The sequence below is a fragment of the Mastigoproctus giganteus genome, chromosome 14, assembly GCF_048544385.1.
Source record: "Mastigoproctus giganteus isolate SK-2022 chromosome 14, ASM4854438v1, whole genome shotgun sequence".
NCBI lineage: Eukaryota > Metazoa > Arthropoda > Arachnida > Uropygi > Thelyphonidae > Mastigoproctus > Mastigoproctus giganteus.
Window position 1 is genome coordinate 15,793,249 of NC_143588.1, and position 24,891 is coordinate 15,818,139.

Genomic DNA, 24,891 nt, shown 5'->3' on the forward strand with positions numbered 1-24,891 from the left:
TTCATATTGAATTTTTATAGACTAGGCTTTACTTGTAACACTTTATGCAGGTAGAGTCATCTTGACCTTATGATGAATACTTGAATTATTACAATACTTTTACATAATGCTTATGTAAAAGTTGTACTGTTTTTCAATACCTTGCTGATATTTCTAGCTATGTAATGAGGGTTATCTGGAAGTAAGGTAGAAACAGTGTAGAGAGAGAGATAGCAGAATTCTTCACATCACATTTATTTGTGTATATACATGAGGTGTAAGAATTCATACTTTTACATATTGAAAGCATGTAACCTTGTTCACAGCATTGCTCATCTCTTTGGTCCACTGAAATTATAATGGGAAGAAATGTGCAACTGATATAAAAAATTGTGCTACAGTGCCCCCACTCTATATGCTTTTTTTTTTTTTTTTTTTTTTTTTTGATTTGGTAGTTGTTGGCGCATCGGCTTCTGTGGCCATATTGCACCTCCCAAGGTTTTTGCAGTACTCTGATCCAAGCCCGAGGCGGGAATCGAACCTGCGACCTTTGGGTTGCCGGGCAGGTACTTTACCCACTCGGCTAGCCCGGTCGGCTTCTATATGCTTTATGTGTACCTTGTTGTCTGAACGGGTTGTGAAAGTATAGAATTCTCAGGAAGGGGGCCTGTAGAAATATAGCTATTTATAGGAATATTAAAAGCATATTAAAGCTAATATCCATTTAATATGTACTATCATGTATAGTCATTCTCCAAACCATAAATAGTAACATTAAATTTGGATGCTCAGTTGTTACTACTCTTCTCACTGGACTAAAAACTAAACATTTTAACTAGCTTGTTAAATATGGCTGCCACAGACCATATTTAACAGGTTAGGTCTGAACCTGACCTGCAGAAAAAAATATTAAGAAAATTTGTATTAAATTTTCTACACATGAATATAATTAATTTTTCAAATTTTTCATTCTTGAATGAGAAATGCAGCTGCAAAAAAAATTTTCTTTTACTGGTAGGGATGTACTTGAAAAAGATCGGGCAAAACTGTATGTCCCTAAAACGTTAATTGCCATATTGACCCAGATGACTCTGTGTAAATTACACAGATTGCATAACCAGATAAGACTACAATCCCCATTCACTTTGCGGGGGGGGGGGATTCTACCCATATCTCTCCCTCAACTTCAGTACCCTATTATTTTATATTCTTGGAGTTGCGACATCATGGCCTAAGTTGCCCAAACACCATAAAAGTGAAAATGAAAAATAATTTTAACAGTAGAAAATGCTGATGATAAAACTACTTAAATTATACAGTAATTTTGAATTTACCATGATGAATGAAATCATCTTAAGTTAAGAGTTCTTTAAAATCTGCAATTTTTGGAAAAAAAACTTTTGATGTTCTGTGTTGATTTTAATTCAGAAGTAATATAATGGCAATAACATCAGAAATCGAAAAGGATGTCTGCGAGTCTGGTAATGCAGTATTAAGGAAGAGGGTTAAAAAGAATTATAATTTTAAATGTAGAAAACTTAATTGTACCTTTTAGGTGAATGTATGTGTAATTCAAAACACACCTGATAATTTAGTAAATAATTTGAGTTAATGTATTAAATTATTTGGATCAATACCATATTGGCTATACTTTTAATATGATGTTATTGGATTGTCTCAATGTGGTGTTGTTAGAACATCTGAAAACCAGCAACCTTGTTTTTGGGCAAAAAATCTATACAAGCAGAAAACATGTAGGTAGTATGACTACACAAATAACTTATTGTAACTATATTCATATTTCTTTTGGGAATGGGAAACAGAGGCATGATGATATTTCTGATCAATTGCTAACAAAATTTCTTCAATAATAGTCCATTAAAAAAAAACCTCTTGTGCCATCTGTCCGTTTTCTCTAATGATTTGTCCAGTTAATTTATTCAAACAATCTACTTCCACACGTCTATTATGCAACATTCCTTCCTCAGTTTAAATTTATGCCCACTCTTGTTGTTTGAACAAGAGTAAGGATGCCATCAATTTGCTCCTGCTTAATCTTTAAAGATTAAAGCAGTTAAGTTTAATTAACATTAAATACAATACAGAAAGATGAATCACAAAATTTTACCCATTCAGAAACTTGATGTAGGTTTATGTTCCTGTGCTGTAAATTATTAGGACCTGAAAAAAAAAAAGACAAAAGCCACCCCTTGTCCAAACCTTAAGATGCTTATGGTATGATACCTAATTATTGATTATCCAACTGTCAGAGAAACAAAAGTCCCCTTTTCCAGGTTACATTCACTTAACATACACAGGAAATTAACTTTTTGCCTTTGTAAAGATAATAAATATTTTATTTCATGTTCCGCATATTATAGCAGTGGTAACGTTTAGTCATAAAATCATGTACAGCTTGATGAACATCTTTGTTGTTATTCTTATAAAGTTGTTTCGTATGGGAAATTAAGAGCATCTTAATTTTATTATACTATGCAGCTTCAAAGAGGTTAAAGAGTTGCAGCACTTAATGAATTGACCAAGCAATAATTCTGCTTGGTATTCTTTGAAATTTATTATTTTGATGGTTAAAAATCATTAAATAACACTGTACAGCCGCTCGCTGAATTGATTGAATCAAAAACGAAATGTTCGACGAACATGTGACTAGAATTATTCAATTTTTTTATCTCATGTGGAGGAAAAATTACAAAAAAAGAGAGGAGGCAGGCATAACATCAGTAAGTTTTATCTCTTGAGCATCTTCAGCTGATAAGCACACCGCTGTGGAGATTTAGGAGGAGTCGGCTGCTCACCTTACGAAAGAACATATCAATGGATGACTGGACAATGGCTTTTTTTCTTTTCATCATAGATTTCTTTGTAGCAATCAAGCATATCGTTCACTGTCAGGATCCATCTTCTCAAACTTCGCCATTGCCATCTCTCTCTGATGATGATGAAGTATCTTGAGCTTCATCAGCATTTTCTTTCACTATTGCTGCCTGCAAGTCAATAAGTTCTTCGTTAGATGATTCCTTCTCTTCTTCCTAACTCCTCCAAGTCTTTGGCAACAACCTCCAACTGAAGTAGCTCTGTAACCTCTTCATATGATTCATCTTTTTCGAAGCCTTTTATGTGCCATGGGTATATTTTCTTCCACATGCCATTTAAACAACTATTTTAGTAATTTCTGCCCAGGCTTTATTAATGGTTAAGATGGCGTGGTGAATATTGTAAAATTTTTCACAATGTCTGAGCAAATATTGTGCATAAATAGTATGCTTTTAAATTTGAAATAACACCCTGATCCATAGGTTGGATGAGTGAAGTAGTGTTTGGTGGTTGAAATCATCTAGATGCGTAAGATGTCCAGAAGCAAAATCTTGAAAGGAAAGTTGTTTTTACAATATTTTTCAACCTTGGGAATGAAGCAGCATTTAAACCAATCCTCAGAGAGAGAGAGGGGTATTGTTATCCATGCTCTCTGGTTCGATCGGAGATGCACAGATAGGGTAGCTTTATTAATGCCCTTAAATGCATAAGGATTTCCAGAATTGTATACAAGCAGTGGTGTTAATCTGTAATCTCCCGCTCCATTAGCCTCAAGCAAGAGCGTGGCCCTATCTTTTGAAACCTGGCAATGTATGTTTGATCCGGCATTTTTTTTCCAATACAGAGCAGTCTTGTCAAAGTAAAAAATTTGCTGCATTGAAGAGCCGCCTTCAATAATTTTTTCCAAAACATCACAAAATTTCTCTCTAGCTGCAGAATCGGCACTGGCAACTTCACCGCATACTTTAATGTTTTGGAAACCAGCGTGATGCTTGAACCTATTAAACCACCCGTTGCTTGCCACAAACTTGGCTTGGGGTTCGCTGTACTTACCCTTAATATCTTCATAAATACTTTTTGCTTGAATGGCCATTAAACTCAGGGGAACTTGCTTCTGAATCTGATTTTCCATCCATCTTTGATATAGCACCTGAACACTGTTTTGTGATCATTGTTGATCTTAAGTGCAGTGATCCTTTGACATGTTTTTTTATACTCGCACTGTCCTTTAAAATAGTATTCAATGTTGAAGCAGTGAGACAATCAATTTTGTTTTGTTTCCTGGCACTGCCAGCACTTTCCCTTGGTCCCTTTCCCTTCATCATTGCAATATGTAAATAGGAATGAAGAGAAGTTTCTGAAAATTTGTTTTTTATATGATTTCAGTGAAGGGGAACTCATTTCGCCATAATACTGTAATGTAAAAACCCTCAGAATTCCAGTTATCGGGATTATCACAAATGCAATTAAATCTAGTTTACTACCCATTTATAATAATAGATTGTGAATCTGAATATATCTGAATAATAGAATCTGAAGTGCAAATTGATTTTTAATTGTGACCTTCAGAAACGTGGTTCAAAATTAATTCTTATAATGGGCACATATGATAATGATGAAAGTGTAGGGCAATTTCCATTAAATATGACCTTTTAGAGAGATAAATAGCTTAGTAATATAGCGAAATTTTAAACTTCCAAGGACTTGGAATGAAAAACAATGTGTTATTGGGTTCACATTAAGATATTTTCACAATACCTCCATTTATCCCTACAGATGCAAAATTTGTTTCCATATTTTTTTCAGTTTGCACTAGCTGGCAAAAAATTACATAAGTTGGGGAGTTCCTGTACATTGTAGCCCTAGGAAACACAATTTTGCTATCAGATTCAAATTGAATTTGGTATCATTTTAAACTTAACAGTTTCATGAACAAATTAAATTTTGGTTTACACTTGGGATGATCTCTGCAGCCAGAGAAGTTTTGTTACAGCTGATGTACCAATTAACAAAAGGGCTGTGTCTATATACATTATCTAATGACCACAGACAACTATAATTCTTGCATTTTGAATGTGTATTTATTTTAACTGAAAACACCTAGAGAACAGAGTGTTTTTAAGATAATTTCAAGTCATTTTAGTAAGGAGAAAACCAGTTGTTATCCATACAACTTGTGGCTTTATGAATTAAAGGAAAAGGTCAGAAATGGTAGATTACTGATCTGAAGTAAATTTAGGTTTTATCTTAAACATTCAGATATTTAAGTAGTACATTATCATGATGTTCAAGTTGGCAGGTGTCTTTTTGTTTATATCAGAAACCAGCTTAAGACTTTGTATTAACAGAATATTTGTTGGATCTAGACATGCCACGTGCAAGAGAAGCTCATTATGACAAGGAGAGTGATTATTTAACTTTTTCTGTTGAGTCAACTGAACTGCATCTAATAGCAAAAGTAAGTCAAGTCTCATTATTTTTGTGAAGCATGACTAAAGTTTTTATTGTGAATTATGTATTGAACGTGGGTTTAAAAGAAATTACAGTTATCACGATTTAGGTGTTTATTTTAAGGTTAGTTCTGTATAATTTGACCTTAGTGGATGCAACTTAAATTGCAATAGTTTGATTTTAATGTTAACAAAACAGGAATGTAATTTTGTATCTTCTACTTTTTTTTTACCAAAGTTTCAGATACCTGTTGGCTATTCTTGGCTTACAGGTACTGGAATTCAGATTCAAAAGTTGATGAAATTAAATTAAATGGATGTAGAAGATATTACAGCTTTAAAAAAACCTCTAAATTGATAATTTTACTCTAACCACTGCCATGCGAAATTCATCGCTGAATTTTATACACAAGATAAGTAGTAAAATCTGTTTTTTTGGGGAGGGGGAAAGAAATACAGTCGGACCTCTATATAATGAAATCGATTGTTCCCTTGAAAAAATGTATGGCCACAGTCAGTTCATTTAGGAAATATGATCAAATGGGTAGAAAACGGATCAGTGCGATAGTAGAACTTGCTAGGAGGGGGAAGGTTTTGATGATATAACTACTGAAGCCTTCATGGGTAGCACAGTTCATAGAATCACACTCCTCCCCACACCAGAGTTCGAATCCTGTCGATGAAGGGAGGAATTTTTATGGGTATTTTTCAAGTGAAAAAGACAGAAAATCGACCTCAGGACACGTGCAATTTACAGACAGTATACACAGAGTAACATGGCCTTAGTCGCCGATGCTCATAAAAAAAGATATGATTACTGAAGATGTTCAAGAATTACTGGTAGAAAAAGAAGCCGGCGTAGCAGATTTTGTGCAAATGGCATCGAAGGTAAAATTAAATCAATTTCGATGATGATATCGCAGATGAAAATTCTAAACTTTACACTAAAAAGCATAGGGGAAGGCATAAAGTTAGCTGAGCAATTAGAATCTTATTTTTTGAATGAGGGAAGCCCAAAGTTCAAAACTGCTTAGTTCCATACAATGAAATTCACAAAGGTTTATCAAGCAAAAGAAAACAAACCCAGAATGGTGTATTTTTGTTAGCTTTTGGAACAGTCCCATATAACACTGTTTCGTACAACACGACATTTTACAGGAACCTAATAACTGTGTTATACAAGGTTACCTGTATACATATTAAGAAATTACTTACATGATGCCCACAATTTATTAGTACATTTTTAAGAATTATGTCATAAAATATTTGGCTATTTTTTTGTTGTACACTATTCATAAAAATATTTGTATTTGTTTAAACTTTAAACACTCAGATATATTTTCTTCCCACTGAAGACCTCGATGAAAAGGTTCAAATGCTGCTGACATTTGTTTGGAAGGTTTAATAATATGGTCCTCATTTTCATCCAACTCATTGTCGATATCGTCACTAGTTCTTTAAATACACTCCAAAATGTTGGAGTCACTCGAATATTCAGCTACTATGACATCATTATCAACTCCTAAAAATTCGTCAATAACAATTTCTTCACTGATCAAACCTCGCTTGGAACTCTTCCCAAGATTGCTCAATGTCTTCTAGTAGTTCATCTCTGTTAATTAGCATTTTTGCAAAACAATTCTTAATTGTTATTTCTGTCACACCTTGACTCCACATGTTTGCTAACTCTGATATGCACATCCACAAATCTCTAACAGAATCTATAGGTTGGTTGGTTGGTTTCTATTCTGAGTATGTGCCTTCGGTAGTGCATTTTCAAATTCTTGATACTGCCTTGGTCCATTGGCTGCAGTTAAGACTAGGGCTCACAATACCAGGCAAAATCTTATACCGTTATTCCAAAAAAAAAAACATTTTTTGCAATAAAGTAAGGAAAAAACAGGTAATTACTTGAATTCGTTTTAAATCAAACTTTTATTGCAAAAATTGTTAAACATACAGTTATTCTAAAAACAAAAAAAAAGCATCTACACTATCTGTCTCAATAAAGTGAGCTTTAAAGAAACTCAATAGTGTTATCGTCTAAACTGGATCTAATTTTGGTACATATTTAATTAGTGACAGAAAACGTCCTTTTGGATTCTGCACTGGTTGGTGCTTTGTACTGAGATAGTCGTAGACGAGTTGCAGTTTAGCCCCCCCCCCCCCCATTATCAAAAATAAAAAATATTTCCTTTCTGACTTATGGCACTATATCCGTATTAATGAAAGAAAGGGACTGACAGTTAAGCTTGGTGAGGAAACCAAATCTAAATTGTGGAGGGGTTATTTATTTATTAATATTTATTTCCCTATACCTTAGTATCACTGTCAGTGGCCATTCTTATGATATTCATACAGCAGCTCCCCACAAGCTACCTGACTGCTTGTGGGGCTTAAAAAATGAGAATTTCCAGGAGCTGAGGGATATCCCCCCCCCAAGTATATATATTATATGTGAGCTATCAAGTTTCTCAAGAGCAATGACACAAATATAAAACAAAAGTCATTTATCATACAAATCTACATAACTGGTGTTCATTTACATTTAATCTGTTAATACATGTTATCATTTCAATAAAATTCCTCTCAATTAACAATCTCAACTCTCTCTGCAGCAATCCATAAGTTGCTACCTTAATGCTAACAATTCCATGTAATCTCTCTTAATTTAGCAATATCAATTTTCTTTTTAACTTCAACCTTACTCTAAAATAATCTCCCACTTTATCTAAGTACCATTTCCAAAACAACACAGTTCAGGAAACTTACCTTCCTTCTCTTTCACTGTGGTATTCCTTTGTGCAGGTTCCTTCCACAGAGTGCAGTGATGTTTCTCTCTTCTTAGTTGAACTCTGCTGTATAGCTGTTCCAGTACTGCCTTATTTTGAGAACATTTCTCTGTTAATACTGAAGGAAATTACCACAGCAGTAGTAGAAGCCAGGGCACTATCTGACTGGCTTGTTATTCAAATTCCAGATTAACTTCTAGCACAGGAACCCTTCACTATACAGCTGGATGCTCCCAGAATTACCACTGGAAGTCTGCAAACCCTCCAAACAACAATCACAAACCCCTCTTTTGGTGCAAGCATTTTATTTATTGAATTGATTGCAAGTTATAATCACCCCCTGTACTACTTTTTTTAACCCCTCTGGGGTTTTCACATAAGCTTGCTTATAAAAAAAGTAATTTAAACCTGACCCAATCACCTGTTCACAATACCTTTGAACTGCTCCATACTGGCACTGTGCCGCATCCTCAAGTAGAGGTGTAATAGAGGGATTAAACTATTGTTCAGAAGCTTTTGATTTTAACTCTCCCACACCTGACATATCATTGTTCACCATATTCCTTAATTGCACTACCAGGCCTACTGCCACTAATGGAAATATTTCCGTAATGATGTTTTCGTTATTCTTTAAGTACTATACTTACTAAGAGAAATATATTTGTAAGATTTTGTCTTACAGTTTCATGACGTTTTCAGGTTTCCGTTGCATTTGTACTGTGTGTATAACAATCCATCATTTGCAAATTCAGCAGTATTAATGATTTATTGTTGTCGATTCTATAAATTTATTCTTTGTGAATAAATCATGACAATTAGTACCAGAATCTCGGTATTGTAAACCTTAGTTAAGACAAATTATTCAGAGGAAGAAAACAAGCTTCACACTTGTAAGTTTCGAAATTACCAAGTGAAGGTGGGCAGTTGTCAACAATCAATACGATTTTTCTGTTTTATTTCATCATCTTTCTATCGACATTTAAATCCACTGCTCAAAAATTTTGCTTGTCATTCAAGGTTTTTTGTTGTAGTCTAATGACTTTACTCCTTTGAAACATCAGGGTTATTTACTTTTGCCTATTACCAAAAGCTTCAGTTTTTCATTACTAGCTATATTTGCAACCAAGAGTGTAATTCTCTCCATACTATTTTTACCACCTAAACATTTATCACATTTAAAAAATAGACATGTTTCATCAATGTTGAATGTCTTTGGACTCTCAGCGCTGCATAGTTTCTTTCCGATGAGTATAGTCTTCTTCGATTGCAACTCCACGTTCATCAGAAATAACTTTGTGTAAGCCGTGACGCTCTTTAAATTTGTCCAACCAACCAAACTGGCTTGGAGTGTTTTGTGCCCTAGAAACGATGCGTACTCCTTTTCTTTTATTAATAGCCCTGATATCGGCATGTTTTGGTCTCGAATCTGCTTCATTTTCCCAAAGGCATAATTTCACATGCTTCTGACTGGGTCTCATTTCCTTGAACAGTGAGAATCGAAACGGGGTTTTTCAGAATGGTTGAGACACTACTGCAGGGACATTAAATTTTAAAGCAATTTCTTGTTTTTTTTTAACGCCGCAATCTACACTCAAGGATTTCTTCTTAGACACTGTAAGGTTACTTGCACAGCAGTTAAAACAAAGCTGAAATTAGGGACCATGTAAACAGAGACAAGTGAAAGTGTGGATGATGAATTTCCGAGATAAAGGTAAATCGCTTTCTTCTAATTCTATAATAGGATGCTTACAGTAGATCTACATATAAGTTGACCAGAGCCAATGCCCACATTGGGAATATGCCTTAACCTTTGCCGATGGCTGTGGACAGCTGACCAGTGGGACTTCTAATTTGCAACCAAGAGTGTAATTCTCTCCATACTATTTTTACATAGTGTATAGGTTTTACTTCTTTTTAGCCATTGCTGACCCAATGATGGGCAAAGGCCTCTCCCAAACTTCCATCTTTTTCTATCCCGCACTGTGGTTGGCCAGTTTTCTCAGGCACCATTAAATTTAAAATGTTTTAGCTCTTAATTCATGGAATTAAGGCCTTTAACTATTAAAAGCTAAAGGGATTAATGCTTTCTACAGTATCAGCTTTATTGCCTGAAGACCAGAGGTGCGAACAATGCATACTGAGGTCTCTCAAAATCAGAAACTATTTTCAATGTAATGACCAAGGGGATATCAAAAAAGTTCATTAAAGAGAGGTCTGATTGAAGGTCTTGTGGAAGAATATATGAACAGATTTGGGATATAGTCCGACCTGAAGTTCTCTGAGTAGTGTAGATGGACAATGAGGAATGCTCATGGTGCCTTATTGATGATTTCTTGTACAGATAGTAAGATCGAGGAAAGACATTGAATATATGGGCTACAGAGTTTGGAACCTAGGCACCTTAGAGAAGACTTGATTGAGGGGTGGGATTTTCACTATTATAAATGATTGAGATTACAGGGGAAGAGGTTGAGACTGGATTACAGGTTTTCTTTTAGCCAGCACATTAATTACTGGAATAAGCTGTTGAACTCTACCACGAGGAGGGAGTGAAACAGATAGTTAATTTTTTTTTGGGCTAGTACTAATTTTAAAATGTTGTTTTGACAGTATATTGTATAATAAGATTAGCTGTGAAGAATTTTATTTATAGCTAATATTGTACAGGAGGAATTCTAATAGATATTTAACTTTTTGTGTTTAGAAGACATAATATGTTATGGGTTGAAATTAACTATATAATATTGGGTAAATACACCATAGTTTAACTTTGAATAAACAAGGCTACTGTTTCTTTTAGCCAGGGAATAAATAGGCAGGTACCCTGGTAATGTAAACATTGTCTTTTAAATATTATTATTACCTACACCATTTGGCATCTCTCATTGTGGAATTAACTCCACAACCGTGATGGCATGTTTGCATTACCAGGGTACCTGCCCACCCACCAATGAGTGAGCCAACAAGCTCCGAAACAGTGCCATCTGGGTGGTGATGCCCACTGAGAATAAATAACAGTAGCCTCCTCTATTAGAGAAGTGTTGTTTATTCGCAGTAGTGCAATACCTGGTATCTCGTTGTGAAGGTAGCCACAATATGAGATAAAATCAAACGATGCCTTAACACTACTTATGGGTAAACTGTATGGTGTATTTACATCAATATTATAAAGTTAACTTTTTATGTATAGAATATACCAAGTTAATGATACAGGCAATAAAAACAACAAAGCCAAAATAGAAGAAATTAATATTTAAAAGTATTTATGTATAAAGAGTTAATTTTTTCAAAACAAAACTTATTCACAAAAAGATTAATAAACAAAAAAATGTATTTTAGTTTAAATAAATGGGTATGCAGTAATTGAATTTGTGGCAGTTGTAATGTTTTTAATTCTTTCTCTCAGATCCAAGCCAAATCTGCAGCTCATAAAGAATGGAATTATGAAAAGAAAATTCCAATCGCAAGCAATGAAGAAAGTGTTTATCTTCAGCCACCAGCAGAAGGGTTCAGTGATGTAAGAGTAATTTTGTGTCTACTTAGCAATGATTCATGGTGTGGAGATGCCAGACTAGCCAATTTATTTGAAGGTAAAGATCATGAAATGTTTGTTGTAATTATTTTATGTAAGTACCGAAATTATCAATTTAGGGTTGCAGACCAAAAAATGAAAACTAGATATTGTCACTGAGGTTATATACATACAGCTTTTTAACCACATCGATAAGATGCGGTTACAAAGTAATAATTCAAGATTATCTGTGGTGAATATACTTCTTGATACTTAACATGCAGTATAGTATCAGTGTGAAATTAGCAAGCTCAATTATATTTAATTTAGAGCTTCCAAAAAGAACTTTAGTATGTTTGGCTATAAGTAAAGACAATGTAGAATTACAATCTGCAGAAAATAATTAGAATAACATATATAGTAGTGGCATGTGATGCAAGAAAGCAAGTGTATGAGCTTATGCAGCATCAGCCAAAAAAAAAAAAAAATCACACCATTCCCTCCAAATGCCTGTCCAGTTCCTCCTTAAAGTGGGTGACTGGCTAAAGGCAAATTTCCGCACATCTATTCTACATCTGTCTTTTCTTAATTTGAATTTATGCCCCCTTAGGTTCGTAATCTGAACAAGTGGAAGGATCCCATCAGAATTCAGCGTGCTCAACCCATTCAAGGCCTTATACACCTCAATCAGATCACCGTGCAGGTGCCTAGTCTCCAGCCACTGCAATTTGCAGAACTTAGGCCTCTCTTGGTACGAGGATCCCTTCATTCCCCCCTCACCAATCTTGTTGCCCTTCTCTGTACACGCTCAAGCAAATCTACATCCTTCCTAAAATGAGGTCTTAAGAGCTGTACGCAGTACTCAAGGCGTGGCCTGACCATTGCCTTATATACAGAAGGACAATCACCTCCTTTTCCCTGCTAGCAAAATTCCTATATATCATTGACAAAACCCCATGACCCCATGAACCCTGGCAGCCTGTCTGCATTGCTCAGAAAACTTCATATCTGACTGCACAATTACTCCCAGGTCTTTTTCATTTAGTACCACACAGTTGGTACGTTTCTCTGGGGTTACTTCATGCAGTACTTTGCATTTGTCAAGGTTAAACTTCAGTTGCCCTTTATCCATTGTAACAACTTACCCTTAATACCATTCTACTCTTCTGGCTAAGTGTTGTTGTGACATTCATTGATGGTCACTGACAGGAGTAGGCAGTGCAAAATAGTATTGTTATCCTCCCCAGGCTGCGCTACTTACCAAATTAATCATTTAAAGGCATCCAAACAGTTACAGAGAATTTAGTTTCAGTTTTTGCCACTAACATTGAAGAGTGCATTTGAAAGTGATGAGTACAGTAATGCCAAATTAAAATATTGCATTTTTTAGGGCAGTTCAAGGATTTGGAATACTTTCATGCAGCAACCAATATAACTGTTCTGTGTCAATCACAAGGGAAGAAAATCTAAAAGCCTTTGCTCTTGGTAAAAATAAAAAATATATATAGTGTGGTACTTTTTTAGAATATTATGAAAGTAAGTTTTTTGCATCAAATTTTGACCAACAGCCCTAGGGATAAAATAATAATTTAGAAAAAATTATCAAAAAGTAGATGGCTGAATTGCTTTCTCCTGTTATCTTCAATTTTTACATTTCATACTTGTCTAAAACCTTGTACATACTCCAGGACATCGTGGTGTTTACGTATAATACGAAATGCATTCTTGCAAGTAGGCCCAGATTCAAATCCATCAATGATGCTAGTAATATTTATTTTTCCACCAGCAAAGTGACAAAATAGAGGCAGTGCAATATGGTCTTAGTCAGTGATGCAATGTTTTATGTATGGGAAAATTGCTCACTATTTACAAAATATTTCTCAGCAGATTACTGTAGTTTCATCACAGCATCCTTGCAATGCTCTGCTTTTAAGATATTCACATATATATATGAAAGCTAAGATCAGTGTGGGTTTGGCACTTATAAATTTACAAATACCTAGATTTTTAGTTAGCCAGTCTCACACAGAGGTATGCAGTTTAATTTGATAAACCAGGAGGAGATCAGAGCATGGCTCCTGAAAAATTCTTTCTTGGTGTGGTAAGAGGTTATGAAAGTTAAAAGAACTTTTTCTTTCCTGGCTAGCAGGAACAAAATGGTCTTAATGTTCATATGAGAACAGTTAGTTCCAGAACAGGCCATCATATCAGTATGGTAGCTTAACATTTGGTTGTGAAATTGATTCTGCTGAAAAACAGAAGAGGAAGTCATGCTTTCAAAATCCCAAAATAGCATTAGTTATTTTGTATGTAGAAGTTTTTTTTCAAATCTAAATACTTACTTTGGTAATAATTGTCTATGTGCATTAACAATAAAATTCAACTATTTTCTCAATCAAACTGTTCTTTTGTTTTAATTATGTTCCAGTGAAGTGTGATTATACCTGCAGTATGGAACATGGTGAGACACATCCAGTGTAGCATTACAGTTGATTTTTCCAGAGAATTATTCTAACATGAGGAGGCGATGGCTTATCTAAGTCATTTTAGAAAATGAAGGACATTATGTTAAAAGTCCATTTTCATCCAGTTTCACTTGAAAATTTCTGTCTTATGTAATCACAGCAGTTATTGGGTTTAAGAATTAAGAAGCACATGAAAATGCAGCTGTTTGGTAAACAGAAACCTAAATTAGCTATAGCTAAATCACAGACTGGTGCTTATTCTAGGACAGAGAATGAATTTTTTTTTTTAAATTATGATTCTTGGAAATAATGTGTTTATATTTAATTATTACTATGGCCACAATAGAAACTTCGTTAAGTCATCATGATATGCATATTTATATATACAGTCGAACTTGGTATAACAAGCATCAGGGAACTGACAAAATTTCCTCATTATAACCATTACTCGCTATATCAGTGATGAGTTAAATCTACTTCTATTTTTTTAAATTCTCAATAACTCGAGAAAAAAATAATATAAATATATACCTGCACATTATTATTTAATATGCTTGTATAAACTACAATACTAAACACGATTTCAATTAGTCTTCATTTATAATCTTAAAATTGATGTTTGTTTTAATGATTTCGCTCTGATATTTCTTAAGTTTACCATTAAAAAAAAGAGTGCACCTTGAAATTGTCGGCACTGATTTTGATTCACTTTCATTTGTCATCTTTGTAGGAAGATCACTAGCTAATAAGTTTTTATCTGTATTAAAACCTACAACATTGTTTTCTTGAAGCAATTCAATATGGTTGTCGAAGTAACATTTCATCCAATATCAATATAGACAGTAAGTTTCTGTTCAATTTGACTGATCAGATGTAGACATCTCCTATAAAATCCTTTCGAACTCTTGATTACACCTACATCCATTGGTTGTAAAATTTATGTTGCATTGGGAGGCAGAAACACCAGTTTAATGTTGGGGATGTGCAGGACAGTTATCAACAATAAAATATTTTTCTTATTTTTGAATAGCCCTTTTTCCAATCATTTATGTATTGCCGAAAAATATCTGAAGTCATCCAAGCTTTCTTGTTTGCAGTGTAATCCACAGGAAGTTTCCTTATGTTTTTGAAACACTGAGGTTTTAACAATTTTCCAATAACAAACAGGGTTTTTTTTTATCAGTTCCTGTCATATTTGTGCATGCGAGCCTTTGATTTTTTTTTTTCCCATTTGAATTTAAATTATAAAAATTTCTTCTTCATCATTGAAATCTTTCCTGATTTCTGCCCAAACATGGTCAATCCATTCATTTGCCATTGGATCTGCAGATCAAGATTCTCCACTACTTTTTGCAATAACAATGTTATGTGAGTTTTTAAATCGATCCAGCCAACCATTGTTACACACAAAATCATTGCGTCCAAATTGTTTAGCAAATTTTTCCGCTTGAGCTTTCAAGATTGGACCGTCTATTGAAAATCCTGCACTTCTTTGTGTGGTGAAGCAATGCTTCCTCAACGTTTGTAACCTCACACTTTCTAATATATATATATATATATATTTTTTTTTTTTCCAGTTATGTTCTTTACCTTTATTCCTTTTATTCAATACTTTTATTCTTCCATAATGTCAATATACTTGAAGAGAACAAAGAATTTTTTGTACCATGTTCTAACTTTTTCGTGAATTGAGAGACTTTCTTTTGTTAGTAGACATGTTTCCGAAGGAAGGGTTCATTTCTAATTGATTCTACTTTAAAACGATATGCATACAAAGTTCTTAGAAGTCCTGAAATAAATTTATGGTTCAGTGAATTCAAGAGAATCTGTAAATAGGGTAATATGACAAGCGGAATGCCAATACACTATTGTATAGTTACCAAAATTTGTTCAGTATATCCGTGTAGTATGCTCGTTATAACAGTGAGTGATTATGGGAATACGTATAAATTAAAATCATTATGGCTTTTTGCTCATTATAACCAAGTTCAACTGTATATATTTTTTTTTCTTCTCAATACACATTTAAAGTTCATGGTCAGATGGATTTATATACTAATTATTTTTCAGTTACAATATGAGAGATTATACACTCGATGAACATTAAATTCCTAAGTAATAAAGGTTTTTTTTTTTTTTTTTTTTCAGATTCACTGTCCCGTACGAAAGAAGCCCAGCCACCAATATCGACAGAAAACCTTATTGTAATTATTGCTATTGCTGGTGCAGTGTTTCTTATTCTGATGATAATAGTTATATGTTGCTGTTGGTGCAAGAAGGGCAAAAAAGGTATTCATTTTTGTTATTTAGGATTATGATGTTGTGTAGAGAATTGCATTTTCTGTTGAATCCTGCTGTTAGGAATTTGGACAGGATTCAAAAATGTAATCAGTTGTTCTATTGCATGAAGAGTTTGGCTAATCTACACAAACAGCCTCTTGCATTGAATTTATGGTTCTGCAAATAGGGTAATGCAACAAGCAGAATGCCAATGAACTATTGTATAGTGATATTAAAAATAGTGTGAGTTGCTCACACATAGTACAAAGTGTATTCACCCTATAGTCTCCAAATTGAATTAAATTAAGTATATTATTTCAACAGCATTTAATAGGAAAGTTTTGGCTGATGATAGGGTGCTACATGGACAAATTCCTTCAAGTAGTGTTTTTTTTTTTTTTGGAGATATCATAATTGTGAATTTAATAACCATCTGTATTTTGCAACTTAAGATCTGGCAGTGGTTCCTTGACAGACACCAAATGATACTGTGTTTGTAACATCCCTGATACTTTTATTCAAAGGGATTTAGTTACACGAAGAATTTCACCATATCTTTTTATCCTCTCTCTTGCAAATTAATTTTACCTCATTTCCTTCTGAACAGGACTTGCTCAGAATTCTAAGTTTGACCACTTCTTTTTATCTATAACTGGATAAATCATCAACCTTAGGTGCTTAGTCCCTGAGTAACTTAATTGGAGACTATTCACTCTAGGATTCTTCTGGCTTGGCTTTAGGAATACATAATTTTACTCTTTCATTTGTATACTCCACCTTAACAGAAAATTCTTATTTATCTTGTGAAGTTTTATTATAAATAACAATGAAGATAACACTTATTGGCAATATAAAGTTATCCTGTGAATTATTTATTATAAATCCTGAATAACTGGCATATTAACTAGTGTGAAACATTTTTATACTAACAATTGGAATTAAAGTATTGTACCACACAGATCTAGACAAATGAAGAGTCTTATTTATATACTAATTATTTAATTATAACTAAACTGAATTTTTTTTTTTTTTTTTTTTTTGTTGCAGGCAAAAAAGATTATGAGATGGAGTCTTCAAAGTAAGTATAATAGCAGTTTTACCTGTTATGTGGGGGTGGGAGGAATGATAATTCAGACAACTTTCAAGGCATGTTATCATAAACTTCACATTGGATAGTTATGCATAATAGAATAGTTTCCTTGGAATAAATGCACAAAAATTAAAAGGAGACAGTGGGTATCTATAGCACTACTTTATAAAATGGTAAAAGTATGAGAGTTATTACAAAATAAGTTCATGATCCCATAGCTGAGTGTCATCAGGGTTTTTTTTTTGCACCCTAGAAATATATACAAACCATGGGCTGGAATTTTGTATTTGGTTGATGTTATTATATACACAATACTTAACCTGTATTCTATTTATTTACAGTGTCCGACCAAAAGCTGTGACAGGTCCATATTATCCAGAAGCTGGAATAAACAAGATGCAAGATAATGTCATAGATGGCTTATCAAAACCTGCAATGTATATAGCTAATATATCAGATAATTCTTCCTGTGTAAATGGACATATCTCAAATTCTTCACCACCAGGTAAGTTGATGTTTTCACTAGTAATTGAGAAACACAAGGCTTTTTATTTGCTTACTTTCAAAGAAATTGAGAGAGGGAGAGCTGTGTTCTTTTAAAATGCTTTTCCTCCTACAGTACACATGCCATAATTCAACTTTTGTGGAGATTTTTTATGTTCTGTGCAAAAAATAAATTTCTCCTTCCAAATTGAATGTATGGGAAACTAACCATTTTACACCTATGTTATTGAGCAGACTTGGTCCTTGAGGTTGTCACAGACATTCTCTCAGATATGCCAGACAAGCTGTACTTGCTTCCTGGGAGTCTAAAACACTGATGGAACTGATATTCGGGTGGCACTCGATTCAAGTGGACCCAATTCGGCGATGTCCGGACGGTCTGTGACAGCCAAATCCTCTGCTTGCACCTGCACAATGGTGGGTGACCACCCAGATCACTAGTGACTGGAGGGAGTCCAAGTAGTGTGTATGTGGGGAGCATTGTCAAGGATCTGGGTATATTCTTACCATGTGTACGCCATATCCAAAAATTTCATTACTTCATACAGCATGTCCCAACCACTTTTTCTTACTATTGAATACACCATGAATTGTCAAACTAATAGAGCAAGCTTATCTGTGAAAAGATCTAAACCTTCCAAGCACTTCCTAATTCATTTCCACTTGCAGTCTGCCAAACCCCATGTACTTTTTCTGACAGAATCTCAGGAATCTCAGTTATCGGTTGATTCAACTACTGCTCATCTCAGATGTCCAAATTATTCATTGTATGATTCCTTTTGCCTCAAAGGTGGTACTTGTGCATATGTCCATTCTGATATTCCCTGTCAGAGATTTGGCAATTTGGAATCTACTCTCTGACCTTCTCTGGCTTAAAATCTCTCTACCATTCTCCCAACTCCACTAATCACTTGGAACTCCTTTGACTTTACAGTCCAATTTTCCTTGGTGATTTTAATGTTCACAACTCCAGCTGGTCGAGATGCTGAGGCTTTTGCAATTACTAATGACCTTTGACAGATTATTCATTTACCTACAAGAATGCCGGACAATCCTAATCATACAGCCAACACGCTTGATCTTTTTCTCACAAACAACCCATCGAAGTGAGAGGTCCTTTAGGCACTTCAGATCACAACCTGGTGATTGTTTCTTTTCCAATGGAGCCTTTATTTCTTTTCCAATGGAGCCTTGTATTGTTTTACAAGAATGCAAAATGGGATGACCTGTGAGATTTCTTTTCCTTGGTCGGATTACTGTTTCAAAGCTTCTGATGTCAACGTTTGCTCAGATCATGTCAGTGAAATTATTCTTGCAGGAATGGAATCCTTTGACCCACACTCCACTTTAAAATCTCTTCCTTTATCTACCTTGTTTTTCCAATAAATGTGCTAAGGCTGTTCAAGAGAAGAATATCGTAATTCTCCGGTTTCATTTTCTTCCTACACCAAAGCTCACAACAATTGTAAAGCAGTTATTAATCAGTCCAAACTAGAGTTTGAACAGGCTAAGAGTAGAAAACTTGCTTCTTGCCCTAATGGTAGCTGAGCATTCTGGTACCTTGCCAAAGCTATTGGCCACAACTTTTGTCCCTCTGTCCAAACCAGATGCTTCTGTTGTCACTTCAGCCAAGGATAAAGCTGACCTGTTAGCATCCCATTTTTCTTCCAACTCATATATTAATGATCTTGGTAAAACACCTCCCTCCATTCAATGCCTCCTGTGGTCTTCTGTCAGAAGGATTTTGACGAATCTGATCGATGCTAAGAAAACTCCAGGTCCCGATGGTATTTCCCCACTTGTTCCCAAAACCTGTGCTCCTGAACTTACTCCTATTCTTTGCCACCTTTTTTCACTTTCTTATTCCAAAGATGTTTTTCCTTCTGCTTAGAAATTTGCTCATATCCAGCCAGTTCCTAAAAAGGGTGACAAATCCCTCCCATCCAATTATCGTCCCATTGCAATTACTTCTACTCTTTCTGAAGTAATGGAGAAATTAATTAACCGCCAACTCTTAAACTACCTAGAAACCTTCCATCAGTGTCGATCCACTGGTGATGTTCTGGCTTATGTTACCCATTTATGGACTAATTCAATGGAAAGGTTTGGTGAAACACAAGTGGTTGCATTTGGCATAAAGGTCTTCTAAATAAGCTTCCATCTTATGGTTTGCCAACTGTTTTTATTAATTGGTTATCCAGTTTTCTCACTGAGGGTGATGGTAGATAGCTTTCTGTCTTTAACTTCTCCACTAATGCAGGTATCCTCCAAAGATTCAGTTCTTTTCCTCTTGTATATTAATTGACTGGAAATCCTATCCATAGTTTTGCCGATGATAGCACATTGCATTCCACTTTCCATTTTGAGAAACCTTGTCCTGTTCAATCAGCTTCAACTTCTCAAAAATCTGCCACCGATCTTCAGGTAATTATCCAGTGGGGCAAAGACAACTTAGTTGATTTCAACCCTTTTATATCTCGCAAAAAGGATTCTTCTGCTCCAAATATTACCTTTAGTGACACTCCGATTTCTAGGCAAAATGATATCTCTCTTGGCACAATCACATTACAAATATTGCTTCCTCTGCATCTAAAAAGCTTGGTTTTCGCTCCCGGTGTTACTTTCCTTCCAAACTCACTCACTCACTTGCTCACTCTGTATAAATCGCAAATCTGCCCTGCCATGGAATATTGTTCCCACATCTGGGGTGGTGCCCCCAAAACCTCTCTCAGGCTTCTTGATTCCATTCAGAAGTTAGGTTAATTAATGATTCATCTCTAACAGAGTCTCTCCACTCGCTGTCTCATAGCGAGTGGAGAGACTTTTCTGCTGCATGCCTCTTCTATAATTCCTGCTCTCTCTTTCAAAACAGTCCAAACACGTGCCGCCAACATCCATTTACTGTCCAACTTCAAACTCACAGAACCAACTTTCCATCTTCCTTGTTTATTCATTCAACTGCCATTTTCTGGAACAACCTTCCTTCATATGTATTTCCTGAAAATTACAGTCTACAGTAGTCCAATGTCTTCTCAACCTCCAACCCAAGCACGGTACTAAGTACTATAGGTTCTAATACCTTTTATGTTTGGGGTTTACATAAAAAAAGACTGATGTTAACATTATAGTCAAGGTACCTACAGGATGAACAGAACATCTTAGGAATGATGGATATAGCCAATCCTCTAGATTGAGCCTGCTCAAACCATTCAAGGCCTCACACACTTTGCAGGTGCCTAGTCTTCGGCTGCTGCAACTTGCTTTCTTCATAAGTGCACCCCTTTTTTCCCTTCCTAAAATGAGGCCTCCAGACCTGTATACAGTACTCAAGGTGTGGCCTGACCATTGCCCCATGATCTGCTCAGGCAGCCTATCTGACTGCACAATTACCCCTAGGTCTTTTTCATTCACCACCTCACAGAAGTTAGGTTAATTAATGATTCATCTCTAACAGAGTCTCTCCACTCGCTGTTGGTATGTTTCTCTTGTGCTACTGATATGCAGTACTTTGGATTTGTCAATGTTAAACTTCAGTTGCCCATCTGCCTAAGTTTTCTAGATCCTGTTGCAGTAGCAACATTAAGCCTGATATACCTTCATTGATAAATACACAAAACAACAGTGGGCCCAGCACTGAACCCTAGGGTACTCCGCTAATAACATTTAGTCCATGTGCAACAGTATCAAAAGCTTTCCTGAAATCTAAGTATATGATATCAAATTGGTCACAAGATTTCCGTTAACAAACCCATGCTGTCCTGGCTAGGTGATCCTGTATCACCTGTTTAATTAGTGACTCTGGAACAGAAGTTAAACTAACAGGTCTATAATTATTTGCATCCCCCTTTGTGAATTAGGCATACATTTGCACATCTTCAGTCCATGGGGACCTTCCCCAAGGATACTCTCATAATTATGGCTAAGGGTTTGCTGCCTCCTTCATTATAACTGGATAGATTCCATCTATCCAAGGTGGCTTTTTTATTTTTAACTTCAACAATTTCTCCACTTAGCTCTGTTAGAATTTGATAAACTTCTGGCATTCCCCTCCTTGAATAACTTGTGTGAATGTAGATGCATAATCATCATCAATAGTCGAACCATCTATGTTAAGTGGACCAATCTGATTCATCCCCTTCCTTCTAGAGGCAGTAAAGTTTTACATAAGTAAAGAACTCTTTGCATCCTTTGCCAAACATTTCTCGTAATCTGTCACACCTGATAATTTATATGCATCCATTTAGGCCTGAACCTTGAACAGTATTTCTTAGTTGGCATGGAAAGACTCCAAGTCTTTCCATATAGAATTTGAAAACTGTCTGAGACCGCTGTAGTTATAACTTTAAGTAAATCCCACATCAGATCACTGTCACCTAATGGTTCCTTTATCTGCAAATTTCTAATGCATGCATCATCACTGCTGATTATCAGATGAAGGGTATTACTCCCTCGAACATGTTGCTGTAGAAAACAAGTCTTGCTAGCATCCGAGTGACCAACCCACAAGTTGAATTAGTCCAACCTACAAGACATTCTGATTTATTATCCCATTCTATTTCTCTGCAGAACTGTTCATTGTACTCATTAGGCCAATACCATACTGCTACTCTAATTTTTCCTTTCTCAGTACTTATGTCACACCAAACAGACTCAACATTGTGTTTCTTAACTAACAGTATAACCAATCCTTTTTGCACTGCTTATATCACAACCTTTGATGTCTTGATCAGCACTTGTTCTTACTCTTAGTTACCCTAACACAGCCCATGTATTTAATTGCTCCATAATATTCTTGCACCCTTTCTATTTAAGTGTATCTCATCATATACTCCATCCTAACGTGTCTATTTTAGAATATGATCAAAACATCTCTTCACTACACAGTAGAGTGACATTGTTACTTTTTTTTTACCCTAGTACACACATCGGAAACAGAAAAATCAATGGTGGAGCCAACCAAAGCTTAGTATTCCAAAAAAACTACTTAATTAATTACAATACATGAGGTTTAAGACTTCTTTTTTTTCAAATTTGAACTAACTCTAACAAACACTTAATGAAAATATTGATTAACTTTACAGGTTTATTATATCCTCAAGACAGAGAACTGAACCAGTGTATGATAAGTGATAACCAGTCAGATATGTGGCTAAAATCTGACCTACAACCAGAAGGAACATATCATCCCTTTGATGGTGGCTTGACTAATAGTTACTTCTATCCAGAAGATTATCAACCACTAAATGAAGAAGTTATGAACATGAAAAATAGAGAACATTTACGTAAGTGTTTAAAACAACTTTTACTGTCTGAATAATCAATATTAATTCTTTAGATTCTGTTGCAGTAATACACCCAGCTGGCCACACAGAAACAATTTTAGCACACTTGCCCTTTCTCCCCTGTTAATGACAGTTTTTATTTCTCTTGCAGATCCTCCATACTACGATGTCAGTGGATTACCAGACCCCTATGCCATGGGAGACGAGGAAAAAAATCAACAGATTTCTCTCTCATTTGATGAAAGTTTAGAGAGTGGATACTCAACCCCAAATTCCAGGTCACGTCGTGTGATAAGGGAAATTATTGTTTAAATCATCTTGGTGCCAAAAACAAGCTCATTACTGCCAGAAGAAAAGTGTTCACACAAATGTAAATTTAAACATGTTTGTTATAGTTGAAACTGTGTATATAGAATTACGCTGTTGCTCATGAGAGATGAGACAACCAGTATCAGATTTAATTCACGTACTGATAGAAAGCAATTGAATGATGCTTCAGTTCTTGTAAATTTTGTAACTAAAGATAATTCATGTATTACACTCATTCAGAACTTAATGAGAACCGACTCAAGTCGAGTGGTTTCTGGAATTAGAAAACTTACACATGTACAACTAATAGCTACTCTCTCTCATTACCTTCTGAATGATCATGTATATTGTAAATAGGTGCCATGTAAATAATTATTCTTTAAAAAGATGAATTCAACACATCAGTTGCCATTTCCATCTTGTAAATTATTATCAGCAGCATCCCTTTATTTTTATAAAACCTTTACAGATCATCAAAGTAAGTAATATCTGTGCCTTGAATCTGTTTGAAAGTTCTATATTTACTGTTACTATACCAGCTTTAATGATCAGATGTACATTTTTGCTCTCTGTTAATAAAAGACTTCACAACAGTAGTCTATACAACTACTTTTTTTTTTTTTAATAAGAAGTACACTCCCTTAACACAAGATATGGTAAACAAAAATCTAGCTCAACTAATACAAGTGTACATTTTTCTATATCAAAGAAAATCACCAGTTAATCTACTATGACATCCTTACCTATTCAAATAAGCTGTAGACTTTTTTTTTTTCCACCTTAAAGATGTCTATCTAATTAATATACTTCCTTTCCCACCCACACAGATTTTATACCAGTTGCAAACCATTACCAATCATACTTCCCTTCACACAGCAGAGTAATGCATTATCAGAACAAAATGGAAATTTGTAATATAGAATTCCTGGTTAGCTAAAGTGAAAATTTAATGACCTCATGAGCAAGTAGGTGGTAGATGACTCTCATCAACCAGTGCAATACCACCACATTGCTTATTGGAACCCATGTTTAGTCTCTAAAACGGTGTTCGCAGGCCGGCCGCTAGTTAGTACACAAGACCGAACCTATTGGTAACTCTCTAGGAGGCTGCCGGGTCAGATAGTGTGTATGCAGGGAGCATTGTCAAACTAATAGAGCAAGCTTATCTGCGAAAAGATCTAAACCCCCAAGCACTTCCTAATTCATTTCACAAATATACATGGTCTCAATTCTAATCTCAACGATTTCCACTTGCAATCTGCCAAACCCCATGTACTTTTTCTCAGTTATCTGTTGATTCAACTACTGCTCATCTCAGATGCCCAAATTATTCGCTGTATGATTCCTTTCACCTCAAAGGTGGTACTTGTGCATATGTCCGTTCTGATATATCC

At 35.1% G+C, this 24,891-nt stretch overlaps 1 protein-coding gene across 1 annotated transcript in view; it reads left to right on the top strand.

The window, feature by feature from the left end:
* Nucleotides 1-23,962, top strand: part of LOC150074992 (cell adhesion molecule Dscam1-like) — a 91,454-nt gene extending 67,492 nt beyond the window's left edge. The window contains exons 12-18 of the mRNA XM_090389164.1: nt 5,181-5,272; nt 11,463-11,646; nt 16,181-16,321; nt 17,360-17,390; nt 17,744-17,907; nt 22,988-23,188; nt 23,340-23,962. Of these exons, the coding sequence (XP_090245290.1) occupies nt 5,181-5,272; nt 11,463-11,646; nt 16,181-16,321; nt 17,360-17,390; nt 17,744-17,907; nt 22,988-23,188; nt 23,340-23,500 (974 nt within the window). The 3' untranslated portion in view covers nt 23,501-23,962. The remainder of the gene's footprint in view (nt 1-5,180; nt 5,273-11,462; nt 11,647-16,180; nt 16,322-17,359; nt 17,391-17,743; nt 17,908-22,987; nt 23,189-23,339) is intronic.
* The last annotated feature ends 929 nt before the right edge of the window (nt 23,963-24,891 follow it).